Source organism: Bufo bufo, chromosome 6 (genome assembly GCF_905171765.1).
Source record: "Bufo bufo chromosome 6, aBufBuf1.1, whole genome shotgun sequence".
NCBI classification, from domain to species: Eukaryota; Metazoa; Chordata; class Amphibia; order Anura; family Bufonidae; genus Bufo; species Bufo bufo.
In genome coordinates this window covers 345,715,202-345,731,330 of record NC_053394.1, presented here as the reverse complement: position 1 = coordinate 345,731,330, position 16,129 = coordinate 345,715,202, and the positions used below count along the sequence as shown (strand labels likewise).

Below are 16,129 nucleotides of genomic sequence, written 5' to 3'. Positions count from 1 at the left end.
TTCTGATATAATCCCCATTGTGAACCCTTTGTGTTTGTGGTCGGTTTACACCCCCGTAGGGACAGTGAATAGTCAGGTGGGGTGGGCGGTTATTACTTGTATGTGTGAATTGTCTAGTTAGTTGATGCGTGGAATTGGGAACGTGTAGTGTAGTTTAGGACTGTATATTTAGTGCTGTATTGTTAGTATTGCGTGCATAGTGTATTGTTAGTAATAAATACTGTGTTTGGTTTATAACTATCTGTGTGGCGTGTAGTTATTGGCGATAGTTAGTTTAGTAAGGCGCATGCAGCTAGCGTAGTGATTTAGTGTAAAGCATAGCGAAGGTATTGTTATTATTATATAAAGGCATAAATAGGCGGAGTTATCACTAGATGGCTCCTCCCATTTATGAATATTAATTATCGATATTTGCATAAATATTGGTGATTAATATTCCCCCTTTACATTGGCGAGCCAGGCCCACTGCTTAGATTTTGAAATCTGTGTTTGGTTTTGGGGTTAGAGGTCGGTCATCCTGTGAATTGTCAGGCAAGAGAGACGTGGTCAGCGGTCTGAGCGTCTAGGACCTGATAATTCGGACAGGTAACGTGACTCTTCCTTACGGCACCAAGCGCAGATCAAAATCTTTAGCAGAGAATCTATAATCTGTTCTGTGAATTAATATTTTGCTATTTGCTTTGCACGGTCACTGCATCGCTCAAGTGATTGCAAGGGAGAAGCGGACACGTCACTGAAGGAGATCCATCTTCGTGGGAGCGGCGTACAAGTCCAGCTGGGGAAGAAGCGATCCGGGAAAATGGACTTCTTCCAAGCAGCTGCGAGGTACGGCGCCAAGGAGAAGATGGACACTCATCAAACGGTGAGTATGGACTTCCCCACACTGCAAAACTTGAGCAGACACAGCACATTTAACCCCATCCTCCCCACTACATACAAGTCAGCAGAAATGCTGTGGTCCGATTTGTTAGCACAGGCTTGTAGTTACGACAAGCTTTGTGTTAACAAACGGACGGTTTTGAACAAGGCCACCAAACGGCTTCGGATGCTAGCCAAACTCGTTCATACGTTTGAGGCTAGCATCTGTAAGCCAAAGGAAGTGGCGCTGGTGTCTCAGTCAACAGAGACAATTCCTCCGGCCATTCACTGCCAGTGCTGTGCCAGTAATTCGGACCAGGTTTCGGCATTGCAGGCACAGCTGGCAGAGAATGTGCAGTCTACTGTTGACCGAGATGCGCAGGTGGCTAGGATAGAGTCACAGTTGGTAGAGCTGCAGAGGCAGAAGGAGGAAATTGAGGCTAAGTTGACTCAGTCTTATACTGAGGTCAAGGCCTTCAAGGAGCGGACTGCCTCTACTGACGTGACGGTAGCCAAATTGAAGGCTCAGGTTGCTGTAAGGTCCCAGCTAATGTCTGGCATGCAACAGGTTATCACCAAGTTGGTGCCGGCCCTTTCTTTTTCCGTAAAGCCAGGGTCGGAATCTCCCAAAACGTTGCCCTGTGCAGGGCCACAAGGGGGGAGAGTAGTCTGTGACCGGTCTGATCATCAGGTCAAGCCGGTCCAGACTAACAGAGATTTTTCCCTGACTTTGGGAAAAAGAACTGTGAAGAGTGCGTCCCTGAGGATGGTACAATTCAGGAGAAGGGAGCACGGCTGCAGTGTAGATGGACCTGGGTCATGCAGAGCAGGCATCAGATGTTTTGCATGTGGTGGCCTAGGTCACATAGCGAGACACTGCAAAACACACAGGACAGGAAACCAAGTCACGTGTTTCAGGTGTGGGAACAAAGGACACATTGCAAGGAATTGCCCTTGTGCAAGTAATTGCAATGTGTCCAACAGTATCAGCCAGGTAACAAATTGTGCAGTGGGGTCTAGTCAGCTTGGCCATAAAGGGGTTACCTCTCGGCAGCATCACCAGCTGCTGAGGGGTCAGAGTGGCCAAGCTAGGCTAGGCAACATTTGACACCCCTGTACTATTTGTTACACCGTTTGTTCCCTGTGTATGTCCATGTTGTGTGTTTTTGTTATCTGTTTGTAAGTTTTTCTTGATGTTGATGGTGGTAGTCCTTGTCTACGGATGTGTTCTACCATGCTGATTTATGTAGTCTTGTAAGTCCCGTCTGCTGTCTTGTTTCATTCTGTGTCCCCTTGGAGTGGAACAGTGTTATACTGTGGATCGAGAACGTATAGGTTTGCGCGCAGATAATGTCACACGGGAAATCCTGCTGGTCGGGAGAAGGCATGGACCTTCTCCATGCAGCACACAAAGGATGATGTGATATTATTCTGGGCAACCAGGGTCTCAGATCGATACAGATAACACTGTTTTGCTCAAGGTTTTCGGTAGGGCTGTGTTGCGCTGGGGACTAGGGCGGACAGACAACATTGGTGTAATGTTGTGCTGCGCACTTAATTCTAGTCCGAGCAGGCAACACAGCTCTGATAGGGATTGGATGCAGAGTGTTTGGCAGCAGAGTGTGGACTGTGTTCTTGTGTTGTGGGGGCCTGGGGAGCCAGGGCATGCCTATGCCATTGGTTCTGCGGGCCTCCACAAGATGGGATCACAGGGGGAAATCGGCCTGGGTACACACGAGTGGACGGGGATACGGTGCCATCAATAACAAGATGGTGCTTTGTCCACAGAACTCCAGTTATCCTAACCTAGTAGGGTGGCCATCCTTATCTGTTGGTGCAGAGGGACACGCTCCTCTGAAGGTAGGATGTTCAGACACCAGTGTTGGGATGACGAGGGGTCCTGTGAGATAAAGGGCAGCCCAATACCTTTCTCTACCCATGGGTCAAAGGTATTGGTGCTGGGAATTTTCACATTTAATTGCACTGTTAGGGGAGAAATTCCCCTGGGAGCGCCTGGTGTTTTCTTCTGCCATAGGTGTGATTTTATATGGAGCGGAAGAAAAACCTAGGAGATGCCACAGAAGAGGCCAGCTATTCCCCCTGACACTGTTGTGAAGCTCCAGAGGATCCCACTGGATTTTGGCAATGAAGCGACCTCTACCTAGAGGTGTTATAGCAATGAAGACTGTGCCACAATCCAGCGGGAGCATTATTTAAGGCTCTGGAGGAAGACTTGGGAGACGTTCGTGTGGAAGAACTTATTCAATTGTTTCACCCAGTGAAACTTCTTCTGGTTCTGGTCATCGTAATCGGAGGGTCAAGGGACTTACTGACCAAATACACCAGAACCAGACAGAACTTTACAGAACTATCCGGAGGAGGAGGCTCAGGACATAACTCAAACATTGTTCCTGTAGCCAAATATTGTATGGACACACTTTGTTTCCTATGAGGGTTCGGGACGTATAACTTGTACTACCCCGAAACCCCATAGCACATTGTATTTATTGATTGATTGTGTTTGTTGTTCGATGGTGTACCCATAGACACTCTAGGTACAAATGTGTGACAGCCTATATTCGGCTGTACACATTTGCATCCTATAGTCGTTTCCCATTGACACAGGGGTCTGCGACCTACCTGTGTCTTTGGAGGTGTAGAGATATGCCAGGTTGCATGAGTCTCTATGGGTACACATACATATAATGATTTTGGTGGTGTTGGGAGGGATGTGACATGTGTTTTGTGTGAATGGGGATAAGGTTAGGTCACGATAGGGACAGGCATCATTCATTTGCCACCTTGAACCCTGGAACGGTGAGGTTCTTAAGGGAAGGGCTGGAGGTGTAGTGTGGCGGAGGTGTTCTCCGCAGTAGAATTTAGGTACTATGACATCACCGCTTAAGAGTCTGACCTGCCTTGTAAAGACCTATTAATCTGTCCACGGGAGAACCGCACCCATCAAGATGGAAACAGACATTGGATAGAAGAAAGTTGGGACAAAGACTGTAAGGGTGAACCCGCTCCAGAATTGGGGGGGGGGCGAAGATACCTGAAGATCGGCAGAATTACCGAGAGACTGTGGGGGTGTGGCCACTCCAAAGTGGGGGTGGCCAACACCAAGAGACTGTTATAGAAAGGTAAAGACTGTAAGGGTGAACCCGCTCCAGAATTGGGGGGGGGGCGAAGATACCTGAAGATCGGCAGAATTACCGAGAGACTGTGGGGGTGTAGTCACTCCAAAGTTGGGGGTGGCCGACACCAAGAGACTGTTATAGAAAGGCCAGTTAAAGACTGTAAGGGTGAACCCACTCCAGAATTGGGGGGGGGTGAAGATACCTGAAGATCGGCAGAATAACCGAGAGACTGTGGGTGTGTGGTATCCTAAAGATGTCAAGAAGTAGACGGTGTATCCTGTGGACGAAGGAGGAGGTTACGGTGAAGGGCGGGTCGGAGGAAGCTGGATGAGGGATGTCTAAGTACCTAAAGATCAGTGTGCACTACAGTTCTTCCTGAACTTCCACCAAAGATGGGGTTGAAGGGGGGCAAATATATCTCAACCCGTTCTCCCAAGATATTGTCGTATTATAGACCGACAACAGGGGGATTGTTGAGGAACGGTTGAGACGTATGCATATATCCATGCATGCCTGCAAACACGTGCGGTCATGTATGGTATATATCTGCATACATTAACCACAGCATCATGGGACGATGTGCGCAGATGTGCCCAGCATCTGCGCACGTCTGCCCATGGTGATCCCCAGGGGCTCATGGTGGCCCTTGTGGGAAATATGTGGTCCCTGGAAGCTGTGCCCCCTTATAATCCCCCTTATATTAGTATATATATGTGCCCCCTTATATGTATCCCCTTATAGTTAGTATATATTTCCTGTATGACCGTGTATATATTGGCCCTGTATGGCAAGTGGGGACATATGCATGTCACCTGTATGTGATGCCCCAGATATATGCGAGGGTGTGTGTATATATAGATATGTGTGTATGTACTTATGTACTTGCACACGTGTCTATGTATATACACTTATGTCAGCATGACAGTATGTATGTGGGCTTATTGCTGCCCATTCATACCCCCGGTTTTGTATGTGTTTATAGATGTGCCCCAAGCATCTGTGGATATATATATGCATATATGCAATTCCAACTGTTATCAACAGAGTTGTTTAGAGAAAAACTTGTGCTGATAGCCTGTAGGATAACAGCTGATTAGCATCTAGTCCCCTTTTGTTCAGGCCCCTTACAATCAGACTCTCTGGCACCGTTAGGGCCTTCTAACCAGAGACATCATAACCGGTTTTCCACACCTCTGCCCCATGGCCATGCCCATTACTCCCAGCATTTTTGGGACTAGGAGGGGGGACTAAGGCACACTATGATGTCACATGCCTGAGGAAGGAGGAGGGGGTTGCTTTTGGGCTATAAAACCCCAAACCGGACAGAGGTGCCCTCTCTTGCAACCAGACTAGATTCAGAGACGCATGGGAGAGAGGAGCTCCATGATGACCGCCTGGAAGAGGCCTACTCTGGAAGGATTAAGTATATCCCCTGACCCCCGACCGCTATATCTCTCCCCTGGTTAACCCACACCCCTGGTCCTGTAACCCCTATCCCCCAAACCCTTGCCTTATTGTATCCTTGTTTGTACCCCTGATCCTGTGCCACTGGTTGTATTTGTGGTTCAGTTACACCCCCCTGATGACCCCCACTGTATCTCCACCGTGTAACCCTTTCCCTACCCTGATTAACCCCTGGTGGTAACCCCTGCTCAAACCCTGCCACACACCCCCCCCCCCTCACTGTACACTTGCAGGGTATTCACCCTTGCATTGCTGTACAGTTCTGATATAATCCCCATTGTGAACCCTTTGTGTTTGTGGTCGGTTTACACCCCCGTAGGGACAGTGAATAGTCAGGTGGGGTGGGTGGTTATTACTTGTATGTGTGAATTGTCTAGTTAGTTGATGGGTGGAATTGGGAACGTGTAGTGTAGTTTAGGACTGTATATTTAGTGCTGTATTGTTAGTATTGCGTGCATAGTGTATTGTTAGTAATAAATACTGTGTTTGGTTTATAACTATCTGTGTGGCGTGTAGTTATTGGCGATAGTTAGTTTAGTAAGGCGCATGCAGCTAGCGTAGTGATTTAGTGTAAAGCATAGCGAAGGTATTGTTATTATTATATAAAGGCATAAATAGGCGGAGTTATCACTGGATGGCTCCTCCCATTTATGAATATTAATTATCGATATTTGCATAAATATTGGTGATTAATATTCCCCCTTTACACTATGTAAGCACAATTATTTTTCCTTTTTGGATTGGGGGTTATTTTAATTTGATATTGAATAAAGGCTATGTTTTAATGGCGGTCATCTGTGAGTATTTGTATTTTTAGACACCATTTTTGGGACCACACCTTCTGGCAGGTTATTGTCTTAGATGTGAAAATACTTCTGAATGTAAGACAGCCTCCTAGCTGTCTTACATTTAGACCATTTCTGAACCTAAAACAGGTGTAGAAAGTGGTAAAGGGTCCTCTTCCCCGCCCATGCCCCCTTTTTTAGACCTATATAGCGAAGAATGACCGGCACTCACTTTCTTGATGATATGAAGAGACATTTATTCAAGGCATGATAGCATCATCAGTGACTAGTTTTGGCTCAAGCCTGACCCTTTTTCAAAGTGCAAAAAGTTTGCTGTTTGAAAAAGGCTCAGGCTTGACCTGAAACTAGTCACTGATGACGCTATTATGCCTTGAATAAACGTCTCTTCATATCATCAAGAAAGTGAGTGCTGGTCCTTCTTCGCTATATACTAGTGGGACGCCTTCCCTGGATGCGTGCACTATGTGCAAACTGCAGTGCCAACCCATCTTCTTCAAATACCCTTTTTTAGACCTGGCGTGAGCAGGGAGAAGTCACAGATTGCGGCACAAAGGATCATTGTGCTACAATCTGTGCCAGAAATACGCCTAATTTAGGCGTATTTATGATTGATAAATGACCCCCACTATTTCCCAATAAGCAGTGAAAATCAATTTATAAGGTACTGTGCAGAGGTACTATATGGCTGGAGTTATATCCATCTCCACCTCTGTCTAATCTATATGATCTGTTAAGAACATTTATTTTTAAATATGTGCACTGGCTATTCCTCTTTCACCTTTGGACCACTGTATGTTCAACACAGGGATTTAGGTATCCTGATTAGTTGGGGCTGATCCACCTAAGTGCTTGATGGGTCTATGTTTATTGATGACATTTCATTTTTATTAACTGAAAAAATAATAATAGAACCCTTAAAAAATATACTTTTATTGATATCCTTAAAACGACCCTTATTGGTCAATATAACTAAATAATGAAAAAGAGAAAAAAAAACTTATTCAGATACACAATGGGTCCAGAAGTAGGTATATGCGAGGATACCACCATGGGAGGCAAGGTCCTTTCCCTAGAAAGGTCCTAATTAGTCCTCAGCCCGGAGGCATCCCCTGATGGTGGGAATCCTCCATCCCCGTGCCTACCCTAAAACGCCCTAAAAAAAACACAATAAGTACACTGTTACCCCAACGCATTTCCCCCACAGCATTTGGGTTCATCAGGGGGTACATACACAGGGTAAAGAAAGAACTAATCAAAGGCAGTAACTGTCCCACCCTCCACTTCTCCAAAATTGTGGCGGAAAGGAACAAGTGACGCCTGAAGGTGGGGCTGGTTGATACCTAGATATCCCATGTGGACATATGATCCAATATGCAACGTTTTTGCAGATCCATGACGGATCCAGCGAAAACGCTGGTGTGAAAGTAGCCTAAAAGTGAAGTTTTATTTACTTATTGTTCCTACTTTGAGCAAGTATCTCAGGTGGTATGGCACATTTGTGAACAATTTCTGCATTTTGGTGTGACAACCACCTATTTAAGTTGTGTTTTCTGTATTATATGGCACCACACACTGTGTGCATGAGAACTAAGAAAGTATCAAACCATTAAAACCAATATAAGGACTAAGAAGACATTCATTGATTTACATTTACCATGTATCAATATGCAATGAAGAGAAGAATCTGTCGGACAGCTTAGCAATTAAAAATATGAATAGACTAGGGGGTAAAATCAAGGCTGTGGAGTCAGAGCCATGGAGCCAGAAAAAGTTTTGGAGTCAGAGTAAGTGACTAAAAAAAAATCTCAGATCTGGCACACGGATTCGTGTTAATAGCCCCATTGACTATGGGTCACTGTCCTTTCAATTTCTAAGGATAGCACACTGAAGAAAAATATGGTCATGTGCATGAGACCTAGATTTGGTATAAGCTATTATTATACCAATATGAGCAAAATGAATGAGTCAAAGTGTGGAAACTTAGAGAATTTAAAGTTAGAAGTTTGGCTTACTTCACAGCCCTGGTATTATCCCGTTCATAAAAAGGTTTATATACATCATATACTGAATGATCATCAACAAAGCTATGTATGTATGCCTGTAAGTATCAGTCATAATGACCAAGGAACGTGTTCCCATGTTCAACTGTTTAAACAGTCAAAGTACTTTGGAAGTGTCTAATTACAGATCTTGTCATAAATATGAACATCCAAGAGTGTCCAGAGATGTAGATCATCAGACTCAAAGCAATTGTTTGACATGTATCACGTTCTATTGTTTTTATTGCACTGTTAGAAATAGGAAAGTAATGTCACATCACATGCAGCTAACTCCTCCCTATTTCCACGCCCAAAACAAAAGAAGAAGAACAAGAACAGTCATTGCTTTCAACTTTTATTAGCTGACTGTCTGTGATCTTCACAAATCAGAAGCAGATGACACTGGAGTGAGGAACATCACTTGTGGTTTGCATACAGGTATGTACCCAGGCTTAGATTTGTCTTCTTCAGGAACGTAGCTGGATCCAAGGTAAGATCATAGGCTGGATAAGAAGACACAAACATAGACATTCAACCAATGAGGATACAGCCACACGGCCAGGTTTCTGCATGCAGTTTTTGGAAGCCAAATCCAGGAGTGAATTAATAAAAGAGTTTTCTCAGTCCTTTCTACTTTCTCTCCATTTATGATCCACTTCTGATTTTGACTTTGAAAATTGAATGCAGAAGCCTTACCTTGTGGTCGTATGCTAAAGGTACCCATAAACATTAGTCTAAAGTCGATTAATTAAAATGAATAATTTCCACCAAATTAATTATTCAATAGGTTCTGCGGGTTACTATTTCTCCTTGTGGAAAGCACCTAGTAAGTATAAGGAGTCTTGTAGGTCACATAGTGCTCCTATGGGAAAAAGGTATGCACAGTAGCTCTCCAAAAATAAAAAAATAAAGCTGTACCTCTGCTGGTAGATATCTATCCAATAAGACAGGGTCAGACATTGATTTATAGGATAGCTACTAGAGATGAGCAAAGCTTTGAAAAATTCGACTCGGCAACTTCACTAAAGCTTGCCAAGAAATTTGATTCATTCTGAATTAATTTGTCAGGATTCGCTATAAACCAAGTATACCCAGGCCACTCTGCCTTACGGTATGGCCACATGGAGAGGCCATGCTGTGGGCGGGTTGTGGCCATGCTGCGGTGAAGAGCCGCGTGGCCAATTAGCCCCCAGCTGCCTTTTATTTAATAATAACGACTGCACTGTATAGTCCTTCTTCGTTGTTAATGGCCACGCAGCACCTGGGTTTCTATCACTTTGTATCACATATTTAGGTGTCAGACACTAGCGATCCGCTAGTGTCTGCTCTAACAAACCATCCTAATATGATAGGTTTTGGGGCAGCCGTTTTGCTAAAATAACAACTTATATCTATATGCTAATGAGCCTCTAGGTGCTATGGGGGCGTCATTAGCACCTAGAGGCTCCGTCTACCTTCATAAACTGCCGCCGCCCAGCGCATCCCTCCAGCCCGCCCATCTCCTGCTGAATGCGATCCTCCCCGTGCGCGTCTCTGTTCGGCGCATGCGCAGTGAATGTCTGACCGCTTCCCTGCTCAGACATCTCCACTGCGCCTGCGCCGATGACATCATAGTGCTCCGAGGAACAGGCGCAGTGGAGATGTCTGAGCAGGGAAGCGGTGAGACATTCACTGAGCATGCGCCGAACAGAGACGCGCACGGGGAGGATCGCATTCAGCAGGAGATGGGCGGGCTGGAGGGACGCGCTGGGCGGCGGCAGTTTATGAAGGTAGACGGAGCCTCTAGGTGCTAATAACGCCCCCATAGCACCTAGAGGCTCATTAGCATATAGATATAAGTTGTTATTTTAGCAAAACGGCTGCCCCAAAACCTATCATATTAGGATAGTTTGTTAGAGCAGACACTAGAGGATCGCTAGTGTCTGACACCTAAATATGTGATACGAAGTGATAGAAACCCTTTAAACAGGAGCTATTGCTGGTATGGCGTTCGGCTGGTTAGGTTTATTTGACAGTAAACACAGAATCAATATTAATCAGCTCTAGCATACCCACTTCTCCAACCCCAGAGCTCTTCTGCCCTACAGGTGGGAGCCTTTCTTCGCCATCTGCTTTTCCTCCTTTTTATATCACCTAATATTGATGAGAATATGTTATCAGAAACATCCAGCTCCTCCTCTCTCTGCATTTTGCTGACTTTCCTCTCATCATCTTGCTGTCGACTTTGAAGGATGATTTGGAATAAGTAAAGGCAGCAAAAGATGAGGATGGTCATTATTAAGACGTGGCCCCCCTAAGGGGTGCAGACTGGAAGGTACTGGTTGGCACAATGGCAGTGGAATAATAAAGGCATCCATCTTATTAATTTTGAATTACATATCTTAGTTTACAGCTGATGTAGGAATAAGTAATAGGAACAAATAAATAAATCTGATGCAGAATAAGTCTCCCTGCACTTTCCCTCTCCAATATTCTTCGATTAATCGTCTTCAGCAACACTATCCCTGACGTATGAGTACTTGTCACGTCTCACCCTATGCTCAGCTCAGAGGACAATGGTGGAGACTGCATGGGATGAGGGTTTTATAGAACTGTGATATCACAGGGGGTGGCTATCTGCAGACTGGATGGCTGAATGGCATTATGGGTGATCTTGCGTTCCTGGACTTGTCTCTACACTTAGTTTTGCTTTGTAACACATGCAGCCCACATTTTAGAAAAACCTGATTCATTACCACGAAGTGCTCAAAGATTTCAGACAGAAATACTTCACTTCCTTCAACACTAATAGCTACCTTCCAAATGGTGGCACTAGAGGCACAATATTCTCTTCCTTTTTGGAAGAGAGCCAATTTGCATATCATTCATCAGGTGAAATGTAAATGCTATGCACACCTTCAGGAGCAATTCTTTCTTATTGCATTTTGCTAATTTTAGGCTAAAAATATTATTTCAATTGGTCTTTAAAAAAAAAAATGTTTAGCCATTTCTAAGTAACAAGGGTTAAAAATCAGTCTGGTTGCAAGCTGGCACAGTCTGTTTTCTTTAAATCCTGTCATCTGACAGTTCATGTATAGTTCTTATTTCTGATCTCTTAACTTCAAAAACACGTATTTAAGCCCTATTCTTATCAGTTTGATACGAGTTGAGCTATACTGAGCAGGGGCATAGCTAAAGGCTCATGGGCCCTGATGCAAGAGTTCAGCTTGGGCCTCTTTCCCTTTGCTTTGTGCAAGGGGCAGGGGAGCACCTAGCCTTTCTGCTGCCTGAGGTAAAAATTGAAACGGCAACCCCCCATGCCAAACTCTTAATTTAACCCCTTCCCTCCAGTCTTACTGTTAAAGATATACTTAGAAAACATTGCATACCGCGCTACAAAACATACAGGGTAATACAGCACCACATACCTCATACATCCAGTGAAGTCTGCTCCCTTTCCTGTCACCCTCAATACTGTGCCCCTGTGCTCCCCAATATGATATTGCAGAAACAGTCCCCCTGAAAATGCTAGTACCCCTCAATAACAATTTGCTCACAGTGCCCTAAAAAATACCCCCTAATGTGTTCCAGTACAAAAATACCCACTTATAGTGTATGCCATCACAAAAATACCCCTATAATGTGTACCAGTACAAATACCCCCTTACAATGTGCACCACTGCAAAAAATACCCCCTTACCATTATGATCAGACCCCCATATCAGATCCTCAAATTAGACTGCCATCATAGATCCTCAGAACCCCACATCAGATCCTCAGATCAGACCCCCATATCAAATGAGACTTCATCAGACCTTCATGTAATACCCCCCCATTTCAAACCTCAGATCAGCCCCCCATTAGATTGTTATGTCAGACCCCCTTCCCTAATATCAAACCTCAGATCCCCATTAGACCTTCATGTCAGAACCCCCCATTTTAGAACTCAGATCAGATCCCTATTAGACCTGCATGTCAGACCTTAGATCAGGACTCCATGTTTGATCCCCTTTAGACCTCCATGTGAGACCCCCATATCAGACCTCAGATCAAACCCCCTTTAGACCTCCATGTGAGACCCCCATATCAGACCTCAGATCAGGAACCCATGTCAGAGCCCCCCTATATCAGACCCGCTTTAGATCTCCATGTGAGACCCCCATATCAGATCCCCTTTAGACCTCCATATCAAACGCCCCATCAGACATCAGATCATGACTCCATGTCAGACCATCCCCCCATATCATACCTGGGATCAGACCCCATTAGACCTCCATGCCAGACCCCCAAGTATCAGACCTCAGATCAGGACTCCATGTCAGACCCCCCCCCCCCATATCAGACCTCAGATCAGAACCCCATGTCAGACCCCCCAAGTATCAGACCTCAGATCGGACTCCATGTCAGACCTGGCAAAATCAGGCAGGGTGGCAGCATCAGTGGGGGGTACCCCGCAAGTAAAGGTATTTATCTTAATTAATAAAAAAAAACATGAAAGATCCTCTTTAAAGTAACTCTGGAAAAAACCTAAAAAGTGACATCCTGATCCCAGCATTACTGTAGTGCAGCACAAAATACTGCCCTAACAGAATCAAATACCACAGTCCAGCATAAAATACTCTTCCTCAGCCTGTGACATCATATCCATTGGTTACATGGTCTTCCTGCAGCTCAGTCCCTTTCAAGGGAATGGTATTGAGCTGCAGTGCATATGACGAAGATATTGGCCATCATGCTCACTACCCTGACCCCCCACCCCCAACCCACTGCCATGTTCCAAATAACGACACAAACACCCGGTTGGATTGAATCGGCCACAGCAGCCGTTTTATTATTATATATTTAAATTTACCAATAAATTATCTGCGCATATGACACCACACCCCCCAACATATGTATAACATATAATAACGACGAGGGAGGTCCTCGAAGCCCCAACTGTTTTGTTAAATCCTTCTCCACGGGGTACTCCATCTTGCCCCCAGCCGATGAGCGCCAGCTCGGAGGCACCACTGATGGATCTAAAAACCTGCCCCGAAAATACAACCATGGGAGTCCAGCCCCAACCATGGAGCCCTTCCATCCTCCAGAACCTGATATTCCACCAACTCCGAGGACCTCCCGCCACCAGAACGTGCAGGCTTGAGCCCTTATGCCTGCGCGTCCCTCCACACTCCCAAAGCCGTTTCTATGCCCCCATGCAATCCAAGACACCATAGAGCTATGCCGACTGCATTAAGATGGACCCCATCGCTAAGCCAAAAAGCCCCTGACCCTTGCTCCAAATCAGCATGCCTAACTGCGACAGCCCCATTTCGTGCCATGAACCTTCCCACCGCCCAATTCACCTTGATCCGAGCTTTCTTCACACGATCTGCTGACCGTGCTCCCCGCCACACATGCCTGTAAACCAAACCAAAAAGTGACATCCTGACCCCAGCAATACTGTAGTGCAGCACAAAATACTGCCCTAACAGAATCAAATACCACAGTCCAGCATAAAATACTCTTCCTCAGCCTGTGACATCATATCCATTGGTTACATGGTCTTCCTGCAGCTCAGTCCCTTTCAAGGGAATGGTATTGAGCTGCAGTGCATATGACGAAGATATTGGCCATCATGCTCACTACCCTGATCCCCCACCCCCAACCCACTGCCATGTTCCAAATAACGACACAAACACCCGGTTGGATTGAATCGGCCACAGCAGCCGTTTTATTATTATATATTTAAATTTACCAATAAATTATCTGCGCATATGACACCACACCCCCCAACATATGTATAACATATAATAACGACGAGGGAGGTCCTCGAAGCCCCAACTGTTTTGTTAAATCCTTCTCCACGGGGTACTCCATCTTGCCCCCAGCCGATGAGCGCCAGCTCGGAGGCACCACTGATGGATCTAAAAACCTGCCCCGAAAATACAACCATGGGAGTCCAGCCCCAACCATGGAGCCCTTCCATCCTCCAGAACCTGATATTCCACCAACTCCGAGGACCTCCCGCCACCAGAACGTGCAGGCTTGAGCCCTTATGCCTGCGCGTCCCTCCACACTCCCAAAGCCGTTTCTATGCCCCCATGCAATCCAAGACACCATAGAGCTATGCCGACTGCATTAAGATGGACCCCATCGCTAAGCCAAAAAGCCCCTGACCCTTGCTCCAAATCAGCATGCCTAACTGCGACAGCCCCATTTCGTGCCATGAACCTTCCCACCGCCCAATTCACCTTGATCCGAGCTTTCTTCACACGATCTGCTGACCGTGCTCCCCGCCACACATGCCTGTAAACCACTCGCCATAATAAAAAATGTTCAGGTTACTCTTGAACCATAGACATCAGTGGAAAGAGGTTGCCATCATTCTGATTTATTAGAGGGCAAATAATCAAAGCTGATTTAATCATGATTTTTATGTGTTCTAAGCCCTAATAAGCACCAACAATTATTTTTGGTTGTATTTCAGTTGCCAGATATTAAAGAACAATGATGTGGATTCCCTGTCTCACATTCCTTCTGTTGACCCTGTCCACCATATGTTTTGGAGACAATCCCGGGGCCACGGTTCAAATCACAGACTATGGCCTAGAAGGTGGTACGTATCAAACTTGTGATGTGTCTATTTTGTAGTTATCCAGTGCAGAATCAAGTTTTTCCTGAGCTAAAGGGCTCATATCTATAAGGATTTGAACGTACTGTAGAAACTAACTATGGTAGAGACATCACACAGAAACTGCGCTTGGCTTCGAGACCCAAGTGATCGGATACAACACTGGAGTCACCATTAGAACATGCCCCAATTGATTGTTTTTTGCCCCATTTATGCTACATGTCCACGTAGTATGAAGGGTTATAGGCAGCTTGATAATATATGTTTTTGTTCTGTGCCGTTTTAACTCTTTCTGAAGCCAAATCCCCTTGTCTTTCACTTCTTTTCTCTGGACAGCTTCACTGCTCCCATCCCTAAAATGACAGCTGATGAAGGGGCATGTGATGGCCTGTCCGTCTGTGTATCCACGTGAGACATAGTTGATAGTATGTCTGCGCCTCCTATTAAAACAAACTGGTACAGGTTCAGATATGCTACTCTCAGACAAGGGAGCATAAATCACCAGACTTGTTCATATTAAAGTGATCTTCCAGTACAGGGAAAAAAATATATACTGGGGAATAAACAGAACACTTAGGTTAGTTTCAGACTAGCAGCAAGGAACTCCGGCAGGCTGTTCTGGCAGGTGAACAGCCTGTCAGATCCGTGCTGCCGCTCGTGCATGCGTGCCCCCGAACTACCGCTCTGGCCCCATTGACTATAATGGGGGCAAGCCTGAGTTCTGGCGGCAGCATGGCAAACATGCCGAGAGGCGACCGGAATAAAACTATGACATGTACGTCCTCCTTTTGTATTTTCAGCTTCAGATCCGCTGATTCATGGCCTCCTCTTCTGCCATCCAAGATGGCCGCACCACTTCTCATTCTACCTAGTGCACACTGTGCATTTGGTAGTCCAAGAAGCTTCCTGCTGCCTTCAGACTAGCCAGCAATACTCACGTGGTCTCACAGTCTGGACATGCTGGAAGTGTACTACTTAAAAGGGTTGTCCAGGTTCAGAGCTGAACCTGGACATAACCCCTACTTCACCCCGGAAGCCCCTCTGAGTTGAATATCTGAGCACTTCACTTGCTCTCACTTGCCCTGAACTGAATCACCCAGGGCAAGGGCTTTTTCAGCAGATCCGGTGACGTACCAGGTCTCACCATGGGAATGCAAGATGGAGGATTCCGCCTAGCAGTGAGCCCGGTGACGTCACCAGTAGTGTTTATCGAGCATGCTCGGCCGAACA

The 16,129-nt window shown here is 45.6% G+C and overlaps 1 protein-coding gene across 1 annotated transcript in view; it reads left to right on the top strand.

Moving 5' to 3' along the window:
• Positions 1–8,620: 8,620 nt before the first annotated feature.
• LOC121005254 (BPI fold-containing family C protein-like) overlaps positions 8,621–16,129 on the top strand; it is a 43,227-nt gene continuing 35,718 nt past the window's right edge. The window contains exons 1-2 of the mRNA XM_040437874.1: positions 8,621–8,742; positions 14,756–14,884. Coding sequence (XP_040293808.1) covers positions 14,776–14,884 — 109 coding nt within the window. The 5' untranslated portion in view covers positions 8,621–8,742; positions 14,756–14,775. The remainder of the gene's footprint in view (positions 8,743–14,755; positions 14,885–16,129) is intronic.